This window comes from Phasianus colchicus, chromosome 11 (genome assembly GCF_987193195.1).
Source record: "Phasianus colchicus chromosome 11, bPhaCol1.hap1.1, whole genome shotgun sequence".
In the NCBI taxonomy this organism is placed as follows: Eukaryota; Metazoa; Chordata; class Aves; order Galliformes; family Phasianidae; genus Phasianus; species Phasianus colchicus.
Window position 1 is genome coordinate 5,700,925 of NC_143446.1, and position 21,034 is coordinate 5,721,958.

The following is a 21,034-nucleotide window of genomic DNA, read 5'->3' on the forward strand; positions in this document are numbered from 1 at the left end:
TGTTGTTGAAACTGTAATTTGAGAGCCGGTCTGACCTTCTTATAAAGATGTACATACGTTTCCCAGTCTAAATTGAGGTTTCAAAAAGCTTATTATCGGTTTATCATTAGAGTAGCATTAGTTACATCCTGTGCTATACAAGATTTCATTAGTTGTGCAACTTATGCCCCCACTAGATCTGATGTGAAAACTCTTGATCGTTCTCATTTCTTTCCCTTCCTTCTTATGTCACTGACTCATGATCTGGGTGTGCTATTCGCCTGCACAGAGAAGAGGAAGTCTTATCTGCTTCAACTTTTAACCTTGCAGTCACTCAGAAGAACAGATTTCAGTTTCAAAAGGCCTATCTCAGAAACAGCCTAATGAACAAGCCGTCAAACTGTGTTTACAGTAACGCTCTGGTCATGGTGCACATTGCTACTGTCTGTGCAGCACAAGTCACTCAGACTCTTTCTGGAGATGTCAGCAGGACTCGCACAGACACCTGCCTGTAGCTACCTCACTGCTGGAAGGTTCCCTCCTGCACAGCATGAGGCTGTTGCTCTATATAGCCAGCTACACACTGCAGTAAGGAATGTGAATGGGATCTGTAGCCATGCATTCTCATAGAGCTTTAAATCAGTGAATGGAAAACATGGAGAGGGTATTAGCAATGATTTGCTGTTTTTCAACGTATTGATCCTGACTCTACTGCCAGTAGAGTCGCAGATAACATTGCAGTTAGGTTGATGAGTAAAAAGCCATCATTTTTTTTCAGTAGTGCAGATTCCCCCTTTCCACCAACTCACATGCTTGTACTGGTGTGAAGCAACTCTGAGTCCTCGCCTGAACACAGTTCAGCCAAACAGCCTTGTTAGATGAGAGGATGCACAGATTAAAACAATAGACAAAAAAGCTTAAGCATATTTGCTTCTGAAGAAAGTGTTTTCTTGCATTCCTGGGACAGTATAGTTCTTTATTTTGTTTTATAAACATAAAATTCCAATTTATTCATCTATTATTTATCTAGAGAATAGACAGCTCCATTTTCTTAAGCAAGATGAAAGACCCTAAACTAGTTTGAAACTTAATTTGTTCATTTCTGATATGAAAAAAAACTGTACCACATACATTTTTCCAGCTTTCTCTTTTTCCTCAAATGGAAAAGTAGTCTCTATATGAAAGAAAACAGAATGAATTCAATTTTTAAGATGCAAACTATATTGGTGTAGTTTTTCTAACTTTCAAGAACTTTTAGGTCTGCACCAAGACTCAGATCTCCTGCCTGTAGGATTAACTCTATTTGCATGTGCATACTTTGTATTCACCCACATGCTGTTGCCTAACCTGTATGTACATGTTATTAATCTGTGAATAAATATTTAATTAGGCCACTTATTGTGTTACTAATCAAGTCAAGTGCTGCTTCCCACCCTCCCTCTTTTAGTGAGTACAAACAAACATTTATCAGTCTATTCTCATTAACACAACTATAATTTACAAAAAACCTAAAACGCCTGTAGCACTGTTTGCTGTACAGACATAGAAAAGTTGCAAACCATGGGGAGTATAAAACAACTTGAATAAGGAGAGTGATTAACTATAGCCAAAACTGAAATCCTATTATTGTACTGAGAGAAAAACGAAATTGATTAATATATTATTGCATGGATATTTTCAAAAAAAGATTATAACTCATCATTGGTTTATATTTAAATTCAAACTTACCTTTTAGGTGTTATTTTACTTGAGTTAGTTTTAAACTTCAGACATTTTCTTTCTTGTACGTTATTTTATTCATGCTTGCAGAAACTTAAACCATGTGTACATGATAGCACTAAAAACAGAATAGGATTGCTAGACTAACTGCTGACAGAGAAGCAAAGTGATACCTGATTTGGGAATTTTTTCAAAGAGGAAAATTGTCATTAAACCGCCATTAAGTTTGAACATTATCTAACACGCAGCAGTGGAACACATTACAACTTTAGGTCTCATTCTTTGAGCTCCCATCATGCTTTGTTGAGTAGTGAGTTGGATTTAGTAGGCAGGCTCAGATTCGCCTTAAATTCTAATTTATGTCATCCAGTTTACTTAGACATAATGTTTCAGGTATGTAAAAAAGCAGTGTGTTCTCTAAATAAAAGATTGCCCTACTTGTCAAATCAAAGTACAGAAGGAAGATGCTTTATTGCAGCAACTCTGTATGCTATATCTAACCATATTACTTGTGTTGAACATTCATTTTGCTCAAATGGAAATTGTCTGTATCTCACAGCCATTCTTCCTTTTCTGCTAATTTATACAAGTTATATGTGGATGGAAGTTGATAGACAATATGACCATACCAAACATGTTGCATTTTTGTCTTGCAGCAAGTCGCAGTCCTTGACAAATGCCTTCAGTTTCACAGAATCATCCTTCTTCCGATCATCTGTGAACGAAGATGAAGCAAAAGCTGAAACTATTCGAAACTTGAGGAAATCCTTTGCTAGTCTTTTTTCTGATTAGCCAGCTTCATCTAAATGCACACAGCATATAGTCTAAAATCTACGTGAATGTTACATAGGTTTTGTTTTCCCTGTGGCAGTACCTTTCTCTCCTGTGCTAACTGTTGTATTAAGCAATATGTTAAACTTACAAAAAGAAAAAAAACAAACAAAAAACCCACAGAAGAAGGACTTTGATGAAATACCATTTGGGAACATGTATAGTGATAAACAAGGTAGAGTTCTATTATGAAAACAGAATGCCAAATTCTGAAGTCCTTATCTATTGTAATATTGTGGCCTTACTGTGACTGACTATATTATCCTAATTGAGACTTCTTTGTAGATCTGTGTTAATAAAGCATTGAGTTATGGGTTTCTTCTTGCTTTACCCATTTCCAATGTATTGCAATGCATGTGTATTTTGTGTGTAAATGTTTTGTACTGCAAGAGTAGTCCTGATTTGTTCTTGCCTCCCAAGTTTAGGAGGCAGTTCCCACTGACGTTCTTGTCAAGCTGCATAAATAGCGTGAGAAACTGAAGCACTTTCTTCCTCCTTATACAATCTTTCCATCAGCTGACTGTAGATTTCTGATGTATTGCTGAGTTATCATTACACTAAATTAATCTCATAAATAGAGTGTATATGTACTACTGTACTCCATGTCTATTTAAATTTATTTACAAATTGTAACCATAACTGATTTTAGTTGCAAAGAATATGCATGATGTTACCCTTATTTTTGTGAGCACCTTCTAATAAATGTAAAGTCCCATGCCTGTTTAAAAAATGTCTTTGACAAAGCTTGTTTCAGCATCAGTATATATTGTCTGTTTTAACTGATTTCAAAAGGGTATTTATGTGATTATGAAATGTTTGGACACAAGCTACAACTCTAAGAAAGCAAACTGTCAGAAATAATTCCCTTTTACACTGGCATCATTAAAAAATATAACTTTTAGGAAACACATCTGCATTTTCTATTAAGGAATGTATTTGTTGAATATTTCTCTAACTTGCAAAAACAGTCGATCCCAGGCTTTGAGATAACAGCAGTATTTTTTTTTAATTCTCAAAAGGAAACTGAAATTGATCAGTAATCTCTTGACCATCCCTTTCCAAATGAATATCATGTCATTCTCCTTATCCTGAATTGCATACAGCAGTACTCTATGCCAGGAAGCAGTGCTAGCAGTGGAAACACAAGAAAATAGTATATATATTTATACTAGCATATCTGAGGTAGAAACGAGTAACACGAGGTTAACTTCTAAATCCTCTGGAATTTATAATGCATTTGTAGAAACACATCTATTTCCCTCTGAAATTTTACTTTCTGTACTAGCTCATAGCCAAGTATTAGTTTATGAAGCATAGAGAAATAACAATAACTGTGACTACATAGCTTCAGTTTGGGATTCTTTTGGACAAAGTCTGTCCTGGACCAAGAGTTTGGCAACAAAGCATGGAAACTTTCACCTCAAGTGATGTCAAAATCAAGTTCATACATTAGCATCTGGTAGTTGCCTTAGAACAATACTGTCCTCCAGATTTAGGACTGGAAGACAGAAATCTGGGGGCAGGTTTGCACTGCAACATTAGAAACTATAAATACATGGCGCTGCCCTCTGAAGGATGGACTCTCATTCTGTAATGGGCGCATCATCTTTGTGAAACAGCCCTCAAAGCAGCTCTCTTACTAAATTAAAGATGATTCTCTATTATTTTTTTACTTCCCAGGAAGAAATGCACTGTAGACAGAAACCTACATTTTAGACTATGAATTCTGTGGCAAACAGCACTCCTTAAATATCGATGTTCCTATTATTTTATAAACACCATCAAAACTGATTTTAATTTTGTCCCCTTCCTGCTCCCCTCTGGGTTGAAACACCCCTCACTGGCAGCAGTAACAACCCTGAGCAGTTCTATAGCCTTTTATGTCTGAGAAGCACTTTACTTTTAGATTAGAAAGATTAATCAAAGTTGCTAACGCAAATTAATTACTGCTACAGAGAAAGCATGGTAATTATGCATAGTTTGGCATGGTTCATGATTAGTACATGCCTAGTTTCAGCAATATAGTACAATATGAACTACAGGTAGTTCATTAGTCCAGACCCTGGATTTTGACTTGAGGCGAAGTTTCTTGCTCATATAAAATTCCCTCCCACCTTTTCCTGGGAGAAAACAGGTTTCACTGCAGTCTTTGTTTTACCATCTGGAACCAAAAAAAAAAAAAAAGAGAGAGAGAGAGAAAAAGAAAAGAAAAAAGAAAAGAAAATCAAAAAGAGAGCAAGATGATGCAATCAAATCTGTATGGTGTATCCTCCCACACAATGTACATAACATTGTGCCTCCCCACAATGCCAGAAGTTCTTTGTATCTCCAAGCTTGCTAAAGCGTGTCACATGCAAGCTCACGCATGCTTATGTTCCTTATGTACTTTTTCATAGTTAAAAAATTTTTAGGCAATCTATAGCACATGTTCAGAATACCTATCAGAAAAAAAATAGTGAAAAATCTAATCACACATTTATTCTCTGGTTTGTATTTTTTCATTAAATAAATTGTGTTTTGAATACATTTGCAAGCTCTAAGTACCCAGTTATGCAATACAGTGCTATCTAGGCTTGCATAAATGGTAACACAGAAATAACGTGAGTGTCTGAGGCTCAGCTTTGGAAACATTTGCCTAGACACATGAGTGGTGTACTTCATATGTACCTTTTCCATGGAGATGCAGATTATGATGCCATAGGTCACTATGCACAGCACTCCATCCTTTTTGTCACCTTCCACTTACAGATCAGCATAATATGAAATCTATAGAGCTACTTCATCAAGTTTAGGTTTAAGATTGAGATGGAGTCATTTTCTGACCAGTAGGCCTGCAGCCATTCAAAACACAAGCAAGTTTCAAAAGATTGTAATTATGGATGAATATGGATGCTAAACTGGCTTTGAAACCACCATTAACTCTTCAATAAAAATTAGACAAATAGTACTAAGGTACTTTGTAAATACTGAGTGTAATTTGTATACTTCCTCCTCCAGAAGAACAAAGTTGTTTATCTGAACTAATGTTGTCTCAATGAATACAACACATACAATGAAACTTATTTACAAAATTGAAAAAGTCATTGTACGATATCTGTGCATTGACGTGGCTGTTGCCAGTATTTGGATGAATACTACAAATAAATTTCCTAGCAAGTTGCTCATTAACAACAGATTCCAGTGATGTTGGGTAGGATGCAAGTGGCTGAATATACCAAACAAATCTAGCTAGTGCCTTTTCAGACATCCATCTTAATAAACAGAATCACCACAATGCTGGGGGTGGAGGGGAGGGACAGCAACAATACAGGATCTGTGGGAGACCAGGGCTATTCTAAATTGTCAGTGCAAGGCCAATATAAATTGACCATACATATAAATTGACCTAAAGTGGCAGTAGGTATTACTGAGCTTCCTCTCAGATCAGGTTTTTTCAGTTATTTTTTTTTAATCATTCAGAAATGGAGTAAGAAGCAACTTAAGTGAGCTCTGCATTTCTTCTTCTCTGAATTAACAAAGCTATCTAGGAAGCCAGTGCTACAAATAATGATTTGCAAATTTTTATCACTAGTAGAGTTTATTTTTCATACCAAAAATAACTAGAAATGATTACTGACTCAGAAGAGATTAAGAAAGATTATCTAACATGTCACAAATGCCAGCACAAATGAAATTAAGTCCTGATGAGAATACATGTCTCATACGGAAATGCTTTTTATTAGACATATGTAAAACTATTAAGATGGTTTTAAAATCTCGTGTGATAAGTTTCAAAACAGACAGCTAAAATTAGTTTTCCAAATTTACATTCTATTACACAAATAAGCAGCAAAATTTGCAAAATGATGTTTTCCTCACTTCCTTTATTTCCTTCTCATCTTCTAAGGAAGAATGTTACACCTCAAGATAACAATTTATATCAAGTTTCGTGAAGCACTGATTTGGCTATGTGCAGTTAGATTATTGCACCTCAAAAAATATTTTAAGAAAGAATGAAATAAAATTAGCCTTCAGAAAAAGAATTAAAATAATCTCTAGATCGTCAGGTATTCTCAAGTATCCCTGCACTTAAAGGGAAAGAACAGAAAGACTATCCCCCTGCTTTGTTTTAAGACAGCTCAGGAGTAAAAGAGATGTTTTTTTCTTTTTGTGGAAAGAAAAGCTTTTTCTCCCCACAGGTCACGTTACATAGAATTAGAAAGAAAACCAATTTTAACAAAAACAAACACAAAAAGATACCAGGCTTTTTCCTTTTCTTAAATGGGTTTGAGGTTTTAACTTCTGTTGTGACATCGCTCAGAATTTCCAAGGGTGGATGCAGTATTTAAAAACTGATCCACTTCACAGTAGAGCGTAAATATTAAGAGAAGGCAGCTGTCTTCCACTGCTAAACCTTTGCCCTGTGTAAGCAATAATAACAGAACCTAAGTGAAAAATATCATAATCTGACAAGACTGAGAATGGATTGAGAGCTTCACTCTTCACACGTGAACTTCATTAGCATTTTTCTCCTAATTATTCTTATTTTACTCACATGTGCCTGTTCTTCTCACCAATCCCCATCAGCCAAATTCTTCTTTAAGGATTTATAAGCACTGAGGAATACCCAAATTTTTTGGTTGAGGGCAAGTCTTTGAATTGTTTTCATCTCCTGCTATTGCTCTATGCTTCCTTATGCACTGAAGATAGCTGGAGTAAGTAATAACAGATTGAAGTTGGTTGTTCATGTTCAGTTGGTTGTTCATGTTCTCTTGTTGCTTCTTTAACTAAAAGAGAAATTTTGGTAAAGATAATTAGATTTTTAAAGCATATAGACATGCAATGCAAAAGAACTTCTTTTTGTCTCTCTTGTAGATAGAAAGGAGTACAAACAAAACTAGGAGTGAAAGTGGGTCACTGTTTTTGAGTTTAGGAGCTACTTATCAAATGTTTGTTACAAAAGTTACTATAGTGAGTCTTTTTTTCTTTTTTTTTTCTCTGACATAATCTAGTATAGGGACTTAATGGAAGAGACTTAACAGTATAACTTTAACTACAAGATAACTGAAATAATGAAGAAGCATTAGATGCATTAACAAGAGTTATACTTTATCAGTATGCCACGTCCCATTTTGAGGCTGTAATGAAATCTAAAGTATGTTTTCTGTTTTACTGTAGTTCAGAGCAAAAGAATTAGCACGGCTCATGGAAATTAGATTTCTGCTTCTAAAATAAACTAGGAAGAGTGAATGCTTTTCCCTCAGGTACTTCACATAAAACTCTCCCACTTTGGAGAAAAGGATCTACTGGGCAACTGTTTCCCTGTTAATTAGAAGGGGATGTCAATGCAACAAAAGAGTATTTCTCTCATTCCCAGTCACTGCAATAAAATATGAGCATGTTGCTGCTTCATTCGTAACGTGATGCTTCCTTCAAGGTCATTAGAAGCTTTAACATGGAAAGAGGGGTGAATGCATCCTTTCATTACATGTTTGCAGAATGCCATAAGCTAATGCCTGACTTGCCAAGTGTGTTCTAACTGGAGATAGAGTGTACAGATCTCAGACTGATTATGTAAGTTTTAAGCCCTTTAAACAGTAGATTGCTATCCTGACTGCATCTATCATTGCTGAGTACTTAACAGTTCTGGCTAGTACAAACCAAACTCCTATAGCCTGTTTTTTTTTGCATATTTTTCTTTCTTTGTAATCTATTAATAATAGTGTCATAAATATAAATATATCTTTAGGCATGTTTTTCTCACCTGTACATTTCTTTCAGTCATGTAGAATTTGAGACCACATGTTCCTTGTGTATTAAGAAATGTGGCATGCTGCTGGAGAGTCTGCCACTAGAATTAGTCTGCAAACAAACCCTACTGCCAAGATGCTATGTCAGATGCAGTCTTTGTGAGATGTGTCTCATGTTTTAGATCAACAATCAGCTCTAAGTGCCAGACATTATAGCTTAAGATATAGGGAATGTTCCTTTCCTTCCCTCTTCTTATTGGGAAATGAGGATTAGTCACTCTTAGTCCACTAGCTGAGCCAGGCTTAATTACTATACAGAAATGACAGTAGATCAGAACTGTGATAAACTGCATTAGTTAACCATCTTGGTGACAATTTAAGTATATTAATCAGCAATAAGTGCTGCATGATTCATCTTAAGATTCCTAGGAAATTGAGTTGTTTCCATATAGAACACATTCTACCTCAAACGCTGTTAGTACACAATCCCAACCAAACATCTGTCTCTTAATGATCTTGACATGGGTGTTGCTAGCTACGTCCACTGCTATTTACTGTAAAGACATCTTTTCTCATTACTTGATGGAATTGTAACAAATTTGGGTATATGGAAGAGACCTGCAATTTAAATGCTTCTGCCCCACCTGTTATGGGAATGTCTCTGAACTGGGATCAAGGAAGCATTCTTTTTCTTATTTAGATGTTTTCTGTCTGTTTGCAAGTCATGACTTAATCTATTAAAAAGTGATTTTTTTTTTTAAAGTACAATGTCTCAATCTCTTCTAACCTTAAATTCAAGTTCACTTACAGGTGATCATCATATTACAATATATATTCATTTACTTAGCTTTGTTTTACAGTAGATTTTTGAAGACACTAGCTTTTGTCACGCTTTTTTTTTTTTTTACTAGAAAGGGAAAGCATGTGCACTGACTCTGAGGCATACAGAGCTGATGTAATTTCATGGCAAGAAGACTCCTGCTGCCCTTAAGAATGTTAGTACAAGTTCTGAACTGACTTACCCTCCTCTGGAATAATTATGCATTCCACTCTGGCACATTTTATCATGCAATTCTCCTGCTTTGTAGATTACATGTCTTGAGGAGGTACAAAAGGGAAGAGCAAAGACTGTTTTATTTCTATACATGCATCTAACAATTATATATACACACACACCTCAAATAGTACTTTTAAATGTAAAATTATGTGAGAATTTACAGGCGTATTTAATATGTACATTAAATACAGGTATCCTTTCATGCATCAAGGAGATGCAAGCATCTCTTGGGAGTAACACAAAGTATGGGGAGAATATATTGTTAAATTATAATTGAGCAAGCTAGAACTTGCTCAGGTTAAACAGCCCACCCTCAAACTGAAAAAGCCAAATTACGCCCTCAGCAACTTCTGAAAAGCAAACTGCCTTCAGTGGATTTCTGCAAATTTAACTGTCTAGAGCCTACAGCCACATCAGAATAAGTCTCAATGATCTCAGAGATTAAGCAGTCCCTGGCCGAGTAAGTATTTGGATGAGACCACTTGGCAAATTCACATAGTATTAGACATCAGCACAGGATGCATTTATAATTGAGTGCTTGGGTGTGAGGGAGTGTTCACAACATCAGACTTACAGATATCATAAATGTACCTTCCAAAAAGGTTTTAGGAGGGATTTATTAGCTTACCTCTGTCTGACTACAAAAGCCTAAAATAAGTTTAAAAAAAAAAATAGTATGGAAGCTTAAGTGGCCTGAGTTCTTTCTGCAAATAGCAGATAGCAAAATCTGAACGAATGTAAAGACTGAACACAGTTATCTGTTCTGAAAATGGAGAATAAAATATGACTACCTTTAAAGGCTACAGATGAAGTCATGTTTTATACTGAAAGGCATAAATATGTCTGTTGTTAGAGTCAGCAGAAGCATATAAGGATAGAGCTCTTCACAATAAAGCCAGACAGAGATTTTACTGTCCTTACAGTATCTCCTTCAGATAAGTTTTAGTATATCTTCTTGAGGTTTAGGTATTTCAAATGATTATTTTTGACCTTCAGGATGTTATGGACAAAACTTTGAAGAGGAACAAATGCTAGGAACTCTTTTTATGCAATGATGCGTCAGAAACCTACTGTTTCATTTTGAATGCTCCTGAAAGTCTAATTCAGCTATGAAAACTCTCTCCCTTGTTCTAATAACTGGCTAATATTATTATGTTGGAAATTTCTGTGTACTGATTTGTCAATATTACTGAGTTGCAAAGTCTCTGTGTTTTTACAGGATATGGAAAAAAAAAAAAACTAAAAAGGCTGCAGAAAGATGGAACAGTATCTTTTAATTCTCATCAAAATCAAGATTTCAGGAAATCTAACAAGCCAAAAGAGTAGCAGAATGGTTAACTAGGAGTTCTGGTCTTATCTATATCTGAAATGCTGGGTTTAAAACTCACAATCCTTGCTACTCTCTGCACGTGTCTGGTTTCCCATTCCAACCAAAAGCTGCTTTTCTCCAAATGGGTCAGGCTTATAGTGGGGGAGAATATACAGAGCATCACGCAGACTGTGTTGGCAAAATGCAGTTCTTCATCGTTTTTATGCCTATTCTCTCCACTAACAAATTAAAACCTTTTTTTCCTCATTTATTTCAGAAGTCAAATTTATATGAAGTTCAAAAATAATACGTGAAGTTGCTAAATAATACTGATGCTTTTTGTGCTCCCTCACACATATGGCTAGCTGAGAATACATAGCAAGTCCAAGCTTGAAATGAATCTTTTTTTAAGCAACCAGTATATAACACTAAACATGATTTAATAATGGAAAGACTGGCACAGCCTTAAAGGAATATCATCAAGTAGGCAAGGTATTCTTGTGACTTATTATAAAACAGTTAAATCAGGTAGGAAGCATAATCCAGATTCTTTACATAATTATGGCAGAAGGGTGTGGAAAAAGGACTATCAATTACTGTCGAAATTGGAGAACTTCTAACTGTAAAAGAAGCAATACATTGATCTCCCATTTCTCTCATTTCCTTGAAAATATCTGCAATTTTTCATTTCTTAGTGTTGTTGCCAGGTTAAATGCCAGCTTAACATTTTGCTAACACTGAGCTTATTCTTTTGACAAAGGAGTTAGTAAATTTTTTTTCGAGTTTTAATATGTAAAGCTTAATGTTCTCAGGACTGTATCATCTCTATGTAACCAAACGGATCACAGAAAGTAAATGAAACAATTTCTTGTCCTCGTTCCACAAGTAACAAAGTCTTATTAAATTCAAATTAGCCACAGAGAAAAATTGCTTAGTTATAATACCAAAATGGTGCAATCCAGTATTAAGTAAGGCGGCACAGAATTGATTTAAAACACTGAAGACAATTTTATTTATGAAGAACTTGTTATTTTATTTGCCTTTTAGTTCAAGTACAAATAATTTCTGCTGCAATTAACAACAGGTTGCCATGTCAGATGGCACACAGTGGTGACTTGTAATTAATTTTAAGAATGAAATATACATCAAAACAGTATTCTGTTTCAAAACAGTATTCTATTTTAAAGCACTTTTGTTCTGGATCTCTGTGTAAACCAAGCAGTAGTTCCATGGTAAAGGACTGGCGTTTCCTTAGAAGTCCTGTTCTTTCCAGCCTCTCATTTTTAATCTCTTCTTAAGAGACTGAGACTAGAAAACAGAAGTGTGATTTGTACACACTGGGTTAGGTCTGAGGAATCAACAGTTCTTTACCAACGCTATTGAAATAAGAGGTGTGTCTGTGATTACCAGAGATCTTCCGGTGATAAAAGAAGGATTGCATCAGCTTTTGGCTCAACGTGTCAGAATGACTCAGCAGAATGTGTTTCTATTTTCTTTCCGGTTGGAAGATGCTGAACCTTCCTTAGTACTTTCTCTTAAAACACCATGAAACAGGCAAAAGGGGGATGTTAGATTTCTCATCAGAATAGCTTGAATCACCTTTATTCATAGTGGCATAAGAGCCATACAGAGTTCATTGATGCCATTCTACCGTGTGTTTATTTGTTAGCAAAAAGAAAACAAAGAGATTTGTTTCAGAAGCTCTGCAGCTGCTCCACAGTTAAGTTGCCACATCATTTCTCCAAGTTTGTACAACGCATAACCTGGGAAATTCTGATTTGGAATTAAAACTAAATTGTGAGAGGTATCATTCTGGGTAATTCTAGTGATCAATTAGTCCTTTCTTCAATGATTTTGACCCTCCTTTCTTTAGAAATTTAGAAAAAATAAATTAAACATCTAAGGAAATTCCCAAGTCTACATCTTACATTAAATTACCATGATTATCAAAATGCAACTATGCAAAATATGTTTTTTAAAATATTTTTCTTATCCTTTCATATTGCTAATAGAGATTGAATACTGAACTATACAGAGCACTGGATTGACTCAGCAGGACATTTGTGTTCTTACTTTTATTCCCTGTAAGTAATGAGTTTGTACCAGTGACATTAAGGCAACCCAAATTAAAACTAATTTGGCAGCCCTGCCAAAGTTTCTTCTGAAATAGAGTTGTAACTGTATAAGTCAACAAAATCAAAACATGCCAGAAAGACGTTTGAAAGCTGAGTAAAAATTTATCTGGGTATTTGATTTTAGTCTGTACTGGATCAGTCAGTTAGAATCAGGACACTTTGCCTGTTCCTGGAGAATTCTGATTGTTTTGAGTGTATCTGCTGCTATCACTGAGAGTTAATGTCCAACTACAGGTAGTTTTCACTGTGGCCTTTTATCTATGCTTTTTCCTCTCCACTCAGCATATGCTGAGGTCAGCATCATCTGATTTAAATTAAGACCACCACATCTTACTTTCTGTTCTGCCCTGCTCTCTAATATTTAGATCACTTCCTTGACCGCTGTCAGGAATCAGTTTCAATCTGTACATACTTTAACAAGATGTTTAAACAAGATATCATGAGACTATACTAACTGCATTTCATCATCACTGGGTGACAGACCCAGTACTTCCTTTAGGCTATGCTGTGCTTACAATGTAATCTCCAAGAACTGGGAAAATCTAAAAGCTACATTTCCAGTTAGCTGTGTTCTTAGAAAAGGAGTCTGAAAAGATCACAATTACAAACATATGGGAATAAAATTGACAGTCGAGAAAAAGAACAGCTATTTAAATCGATCAATCATTGTCAGATATTATATGGTGTTCCAGAAAGTCTGTTCATTCTCCTGAAATAAGACCATGCATATTCTAGTTATAATCCTGAAATTTGAAAGGAAGTTTAAAAACATTTTTTGAGGCCTGCCATTTCCTTTGCATCAAGTTCAATAAGTCTGAAATAGGTGATGAAATAATGATGGAGTCAAGACTAACTTTTGTGCACAATTTGCACAATACAGCTCTAAAGTACAATCCATCATCTAATCTAGAAACGTACCTCAATGCCAACTGTGGTTTTCAGCAACATGCCCTTCTGAATCAGCACTGAAAGTGATTTAACAGCACAACAGATCAACCCCCCCCAATTACTTAGGTTCTGACAAATGTAAAAAGGCTAAGAGATTTTCTGCTTATTTAGTTGATCTTGCTGCAACCATGTTGAAAGTTGCTTTACAATGATTGAACTAATTTATGTCATTTTTGCAGGAGTTGGTCACATTCTTGGAACAGACTGAGCTTTGAGAGACTGATTTTCTATGTGAAATATTGGCACCCAATCTGCTGTTACGGTAAGCATCCTCTGTTCACAAAACCTACACCAAAAAAAGCCCAATGTATTTACAAGCTAATTACGTTTATCAATGAAGGCTAAAAATCAGGTTTGTGCTATCGGGAAGATTAAAGCCAGAAAAGTCCTTAAAGTTGCAAAATTGATAGCTGCCAAGCACAATGATCATTCACGTTTTAGAGAAATGGAAACATGGTTTATTATGTGTATCAGAATTAACAGGGTATATTCTTAAGAGAGGAAATATTTTAGTGATAAAGATACCAGTAAAACTTTCGTAACTCAGGAGGAGGAAAAACACATTGCTTAAAAAATTAGAAGCCTCCTTTCTGTCCAAAGCATCAGTCACCTTCCCAGAGTGTTATTTTACCAAAAAATCCTGAAAAGCAGGTAACTGCCAGCTATGACCAATGATGTTGCCTTACAAGAAAAGTGGCAATGAAATGAGCAGCATACCAGGACATAAATACAATTGTTCCACTGTGAAAGATAAACCACAAGAACCAAACATTAGTTGGCAGAAATCGATAGTCCAAGGCCCTTCTGAATGAAACACTGCAGAGCAACAGCACAGCTGTGCCATGATAGAGCCTACAGACACTGCAGGTTGTGCAGTGCCAGCTGCAGTGCCAAAGCCCAGACGGTTGTTCAGCTGTGCTTGCACTGGATCCCTGGTGCTATTGTCCAGCTAGTGAGCAGAAAGAACTTAGCCCTAAGTCTCAGCAGGGCTTTCTTGCATCTGAGGAGGAAGAGGATTTTTCCCAAAAGCAGAGTTCAAAATAAATGAAGTCCACCCAAATTTGTAAGACATATTCCTAAACTTTAAAATATTCTGCAGTCTTATCTATGTACGTTTACTAGTTTACTCCAACTGAAATGCTTTTCAATTACTAAGAGAAAAGATTGTTCACATCAGTCTCTTGCTTCACAGTGTGTGTAATCTGTGTGTGTCAGTGACCTGTATTATTTCTTACTCTGAGGACAATCAGCTTTTAACAATGTACTAAAAATGTATGCCAAAGACTCATTTCATTGTGAAAGGCCTACTTTCTCTCTTCCATTCAGCAGATTTAGTTAGAATTGATCTTCCAAGTCTACTTTCTTCTCACTAGAGATGCTAGGCAACTGTTCTTTGGTTGTTGGCTTCCTTAGACTAATATTAAAAATAATCTCAGTGAACATTTCAGTATTAGAAATCTTCCATTAAGATACCGGATCACTTAAATGTTTGCAAAAACAAAAACAAAAGAAGGATAATTAGTAGGATGCTTTAATTCCATCTTATCCCTTCTGCAATGCGCAGAGATCCTTGGTAGTACTGAATTAATGATTTGTCACTCATTGACCGTTGGCTTAACTGTTATTGGTACAATGTTCATGTGCTGTAAATTCTCTGCTTTTACACTAATTATTAGAAACTAAGGCATTACACCAGATCAATAACTGCAACCACACCCAGTCCCCCCGTGTCAGATAAACACCTGGTAGAATTTGTCTGATGCAAGCATGTATGAGATCAATCTTATTGATTTTATGAGATGGCTACTAATTAATCTGTTTATTTGTAACTGTTCACGGAAGAGTTTTATACCTTTACATCTAGGTTTTGCATTTGAACTTTCGTGAAAGAGAACATAATAGAACGAATGCTTATTATTACTCTAAAATGTAAAGTATTAAACAAAACATCAAATAGATGCATTTTGGAAGAGCAGCATTGGTTATAGCAAACAAATCTGGGTAAAGCAGCTTTCAGTTCTCCATTAGTTATGAAATAAAGCTTCCACTGTCTTAATACCACAAGAGCATTAAAGAAATTGTTATTCAATTAAGCCCAGTTTCAGTATTGAACACCTTACCCATTCATCATTTTGGAAGGAAGAACATGACTGGCGTGACATAATTCCCGAGTAACTGAGAAAAAGAAAAGATTACTCTGAAGTGTTATGAAAAATGAAAGTATTCCACACGCCTTCCAGCAGGGGGCAATGCCATATATAAGTGCTTAATCACATGCCCTGAACCCCGTGCCTCCCAGCGACTGGGGGAGTCACCCCTCATCGTGTAATGGAATTGGACACTTTCTGGTTAGACAAATTCTCCTGCCAAAAAGCAACCAGGATTATTACTAAATGTGGTATAGCAACCAACTTGTATTAGCTTTCCTTCCAAAATAGTTAAATGGCAGTTAAGAGCCCCAGTGCTATTAAAACTGAAAGCATGGTAAAATTCAAATATATTTAATCATTTCCTCATTTTTAATTTTTTTTTAAACTCAGCTTGGGCAGCATTAGCTTGGAAACTTCCGCCTCCAGACAATAAGAAAACATATGAAAAGGGCTTGCAAAAAGAGGAAATAATACAACTTAACAGAGAGACAACAGGCTACAAATAACTGAATGACCTACAGAAATACAGCCAAATTATGTCCTATATTTTACCTATGATAACAAAATCCTTTTGAAAATGAATGCATGATTTTAAAAGCATACTAGTAAAGAAAAATGTTAGTGCTCTAAAAATAACACCAAACAAAACAAGCAAACAGCAAAAATTCCATGCCTACAATTAAAATTTTCCTGTCAAGTTGTTTGGCTGAGTGTATGCAAGCACTAAATTTCACTTTCTTGTTTATTACAGCTGCAGGAAGGAGGCTTTTGGGGTTGTTTCTCTGGCCCCAACCCAAGTGCATGTACACACACAACCACACTGCCAAATTCCCCCCAGTTGACAACAGAGATGGGAGGAAAATGAGAGAGCAGAAAAAGAAGAGAAATAAGTCCTATTTTTCTACCTCTAGGCTCTGAAACAGATCTTGGCTGCACTACTTATAGGAAAGATACAATTGCAATTAAATCCTTAACAGGGTAGCATACCTGTTAAAAACAAACAAACAAAAACACATTTCCATAACTTTATTTTCCTGTATCTTTGGTACATGGACTCTATAAGTCCTACTTTAAAATGGTGAATTGCTTTTGTGTTGAGCCTAGAAGAATACTTCCCACTCTTGGGAAGTAAAACAATTCAGACATAATATGACAGATCAGTCCTGGGATTATCTTCCACAGGCATTCTCCTCTCTTTCCCTTCCTCAGTCCTCAATCCAAATTCTTCCAACAGCGTCACGCTGTGCTGATCAAATACCAGTAAACTGCTGTTCATTGAGGACTGGGCTTATGATGTGAATACCACAGTACTGCATGTTTCTTGTTTTAAATGGAGATCCAGATTTAGGCTCTTTTTAGTATCTAGAGTTTAAATGTCATGATATGCTTAACTCTTCCTTTCATGGTTGGCATATAGACGTAAGATACTTTCATCTCCCATGTCTTATAAAGCATAACCCAGTAAATCTCATCACTAATGTAGAAACCATTAAGCAAAAATTTACTTTGCTCACATTCAGCAAAGTTTGTCCTGATGTAAATTACTTTTCTTCTGTACTTCAATGGGCACCAGGTTGCTAGAAACCCCATATCCAATCCAGTCTATAGCATGAAACAGCAACTCCATGTAAAGACAAAATATTTACTGCCATTCATGAAGAAAGAATAAAATGGCAGAATCCATTCCTGATATTTTCCCCTGCAAGTTCATAGACATAAAAAATCAGATATAAAGATTCTGGTATTTGGTCCCTTACCCCTCCAAACAGTCAGGAGTGAAGTGATCATCAGAAGCAGAAAAGTATTTTGATCTTTGTTACATTGGGACTATGGAATCTAAGCAACTATTTTACAAGACATTGTAATTGTTTGTACTTGCAAAACTGGATTAAGAAATCACTGCTATTCTTAAAACACATTTATCACATACATACAAAAGTCAGCATATTTTTACTTGAGCTGAGCCTTCAGCCAACCACAGTGAGTTACCGTGTACCGCCCACACTCATTCTCGCATCCTCCCCTTCCCCAGAGCAATCACTGCATCTGGCTAGTATAGCACAAAACAGTTTCCAAAACGCCTTACCGGGGTACACCTGCCCTATGGATGACCCATGTGTGTCTCACCTATACTCCATTGATAGTGTCACAATTTCCAGCAATTTCAGTGCGATTAGTGAAACACGGGCATTAAAAGTGCTGAATAAAAAGGCGAGATTATGGAAAGACTTAAGGCTGGGGGGTTTTGTTTGTTTGTTTTGTATTGTTTTGGTTAAGATACAAGCCCTATTTTATTCCAAATGAATTGAGAATTAAAGCAGTGGCATCAGAGTCCTTTGCAGTGTAGTAAAGATAAGCAAAAGAGGCAGCCATAGAATGCAAAGTTTCACCAGACCTCTGAAATTCCTAAGTACAGTGCTTTACTGAAATTTTGCTGTGTAAGTCTGCCTAGATCTGTTGTAAATGCTTAAAAAAGAACCAACTAACTAACACTATAATTGAAAAATAGCCTCAAGCATGTATCACAGCCACAATCAAGCTAATGTCTGAGTTAGGAGACTACAGTTGTCGTTTCTGTTAGCAAAATCAGCATCCACACAGCTAAGGTTTGTAAGGAAATTATAATGATGAGGGACTCAAAAGCCAAAGTTTCTCTACACATTTATTTCTTCTATTTCTTTTTTTATTAAATGTCTATCCTTTTTTGTTTCACTTTAACAAAAAAATAAAAATTCTCTTTTAGATTTGATTTTATCTTTCTACTTCTTTACTGATACATTCCTTTCTAATATAACCTGGAAAGCATTTGCAGTGCTTTAGCACCATTATCTCTTTCATATTGCTTCTAAAAGGAGGTATGGTTGGTGGCAGGTACAGCACTCTGTCTACATTCTTCACAGAAGATAAGAAAAAAGCAGAATGGATCTCTTCCTTCTTTCTTACCTCACATTCTCTCTCTCCTAAACAGGAAAAAAAATCAGACTTCTTGGAAACTAGATTAAGAATGTAGTGGTTTACATGGTAAGAAGTAGTAGTTCTCTCCATTCTGGTTCATTCTGTCTCTATAGTCCCAGAAATACTCATGTTATACTCATGATATCACTGCACATTACTCATGTTATAATTTCTCTTAAGGACATTAAGTAAGAAGTTATGACACAGTGCCTATAAACAAGATATCCTAATACTTTTCATAGGTACTCCTGGCATTCTCTATGTTAAATTGTGTTCCCTGTTACTTATGGTCTATAGCAGATGGTGAATTACAAGACCTCCATAGTTTCCTACCTCCATAAATACTTCAATATACTCTCCTTCCCTCTATCCTCCATATGTAATCTTCCTTAACAAGGAAAGCTGAATTCCCCTTCTCTAAGAAAAACAAAACAGAACAATTTCTGAAAGGAAACTTAGGAAACTTCATTTAAGTTATTTGAGTCAAAATATATTGTTATGCCCTTCTTGCTGGCTACAAATGCTGCTTAGCCTTACCTATATTTGACCACTGCCAAAGAAGGAAGTTATTTTTTTTTTCCTCTTGGCAACTCTATTGGAGGTACACTATTGTGTTCCCAGAGTACTCGTTCTCAAAGGCTATTGTGAATACTGTAGTAAACAGAACGCTCAGCATCAGGATGCAAGAAACAGGATCCAAGGCTGAAAATATTTGCCAAGAGTGGATGTGACCGCTGCCCCATTCAATCCTGGATGGTACAACAGTTCATCTTAGCTGCTAGATATAGCACATTCTGTAATGAGGAGGACAAAGGTAGCAATTACTGACAAACCGTGTTGTTGGAGAAAACAGCATCAGGATGTTTAAAAAATTTCCTTTCCATCAGGCAACTAAACAACGGATCTCAATTCCAGATAGTAGGCTATAGTCTCAATTTGTATCGGCATATTTCCACATACTGTTGTGGAGCTGCGTGATTACGACAACTGAGCTGATGACAACTGTGAATTTGGCCCACAGATTGAAATTGAAATACTCAGAGTATTTCAATTAGCTCCTTGGCTTTTTGGCAGAACATACATGATTAAGACTTGCCAAATGATTCACATTTTATAAAACTAGAAAAGAACCAGAAAGTGGTAAATCTAAACATTTAAGAAGCTAATATTAAATACAGAATTTCACAGAATTGAACTATAAAGCAAAAGTAGTGTTACATAGGGAACAAAGTACTGTGAATAGCTATGGAGGAACTGATGTTCTTTCATTCCGATTATGGAAAGAACAGGGGAAATGCACAGAGGAATAAAAACAGTAGATGATCAATCTGATGTTAAGAGAAATATTTAATGGATTTTACTATTAATTAGTGTGTTTACCATAGTGGAAAAAACGTATCAGGGCTACTCAAAGTCAAATAACTGCTTAATACTACCAATCACCAAAATTCAGGCACATCAAGAAAGATACTGTTGATGTTAAAGACAGATCTGATTTTATCCCCTGCATAATACAAACCACAGCAACTTCATTATAAATTGTTCCATCAAGCTCGTAGCTAATTCTTTACAATTCAAACGCATCTCTAGAGACACAGATGGAAGGTTCTGAGTTATAACACTTTACTTTCTAGATTACTTGTTTCAGTTACATTTTTAATCTGAATCTATATAGTTATTGCATCTTCTACCTCTATCTCTACTTTCAGCTGTTAGAAGTACAGCACAGATAGTTACTGAGTCAACTGACCCTTTAACTTCTATAGGTGGGCCAAGACCCTGATGTCAGCAAGTTACAATGCTATGAATTTCTGTGCAGCTCTGTTACCACTGTAGTACAGCTTCCCACACACTTTTACACTCAAATCACGTCAACAGTCTTTCAAGGGTCTTTGCAATACAGAAGCCCATTTAAATTGTGAAGGAATTTAGGAAAATATTACCATTTTTTATTAGTAAAACATCACCACTAATTAGTAGGTGACTTCTTTAGTGTGTGGTTATTAAACATAAAGATGATTCTTGCTATGTCTGTACACCCATTCTGTCAAAGTAGTCACTACATCAATCAAGAACTTTCTGATAATGCAAAATCTCTGTGCATAAAGATGTCAGGACTTGTTCCCAGTCTTAACACATCGTCTTGAGCCACCAACAAAGTGGCAAAAATATCTGACACTCAGTTAAGGAGAAGAGATAAATGAACACCTGCACACACAGAA

The 21,034-nt window shown here is 35.9% G+C and overlaps 2 protein-coding genes across 4 annotated transcripts in view; one reads left to right on the forward strand and one right to left on the reverse strand.

Moving 5' to 3' along the window:
- The window catches only part of SYN2 (synapsin II), a 148,771-nt gene extending 145,377 nt beyond the window's left edge, over positions 1-3,394 (forward strand). Inside the window, exon 13 of one of the 2 annotated variants that reach the window (XM_031609057.2) lies at positions 2,355-3,394. In XM_031609057.2, the coding sequence (XP_031464917.2) occupies positions 2,355-2,490 (136 nt within the window). In that variant the 3' untranslated portion in view covers positions 2,491-3,394. The remainder of the gene's footprint in view (positions 1-2,354) is intronic. The other variant, XM_090148074.1, reaches the window with a different exon arrangement.
- TIMP4 (TIMP metallopeptidase inhibitor 4) overlaps positions 1-21,034 on the reverse strand; it is a 112,946-nt gene that overhangs the window by 80,647 nt on the left and 11,265 nt on the right. Inside the window, exons 1-2 of one of the 2 annotated variants that reach the window (XM_090148075.1) lie at positions 7,064-7,155; positions 2,328-2,413 (exon numbers count right to left, since the gene is read on the reverse strand). In XM_090148075.1, the coding sequence (XP_090004201.1) occupies positions 2,328-2,334 (7 nt within the window). In that variant the 5' untranslated portion in view covers positions 2,335-2,413; positions 7,064-7,155. Of the gene's footprint in view, positions 1-2,327; positions 2,414-7,063; positions 7,156-21,034 lie in introns of those variants that run through there. The other variant, XM_090148076.1, reaches the window with a different exon arrangement.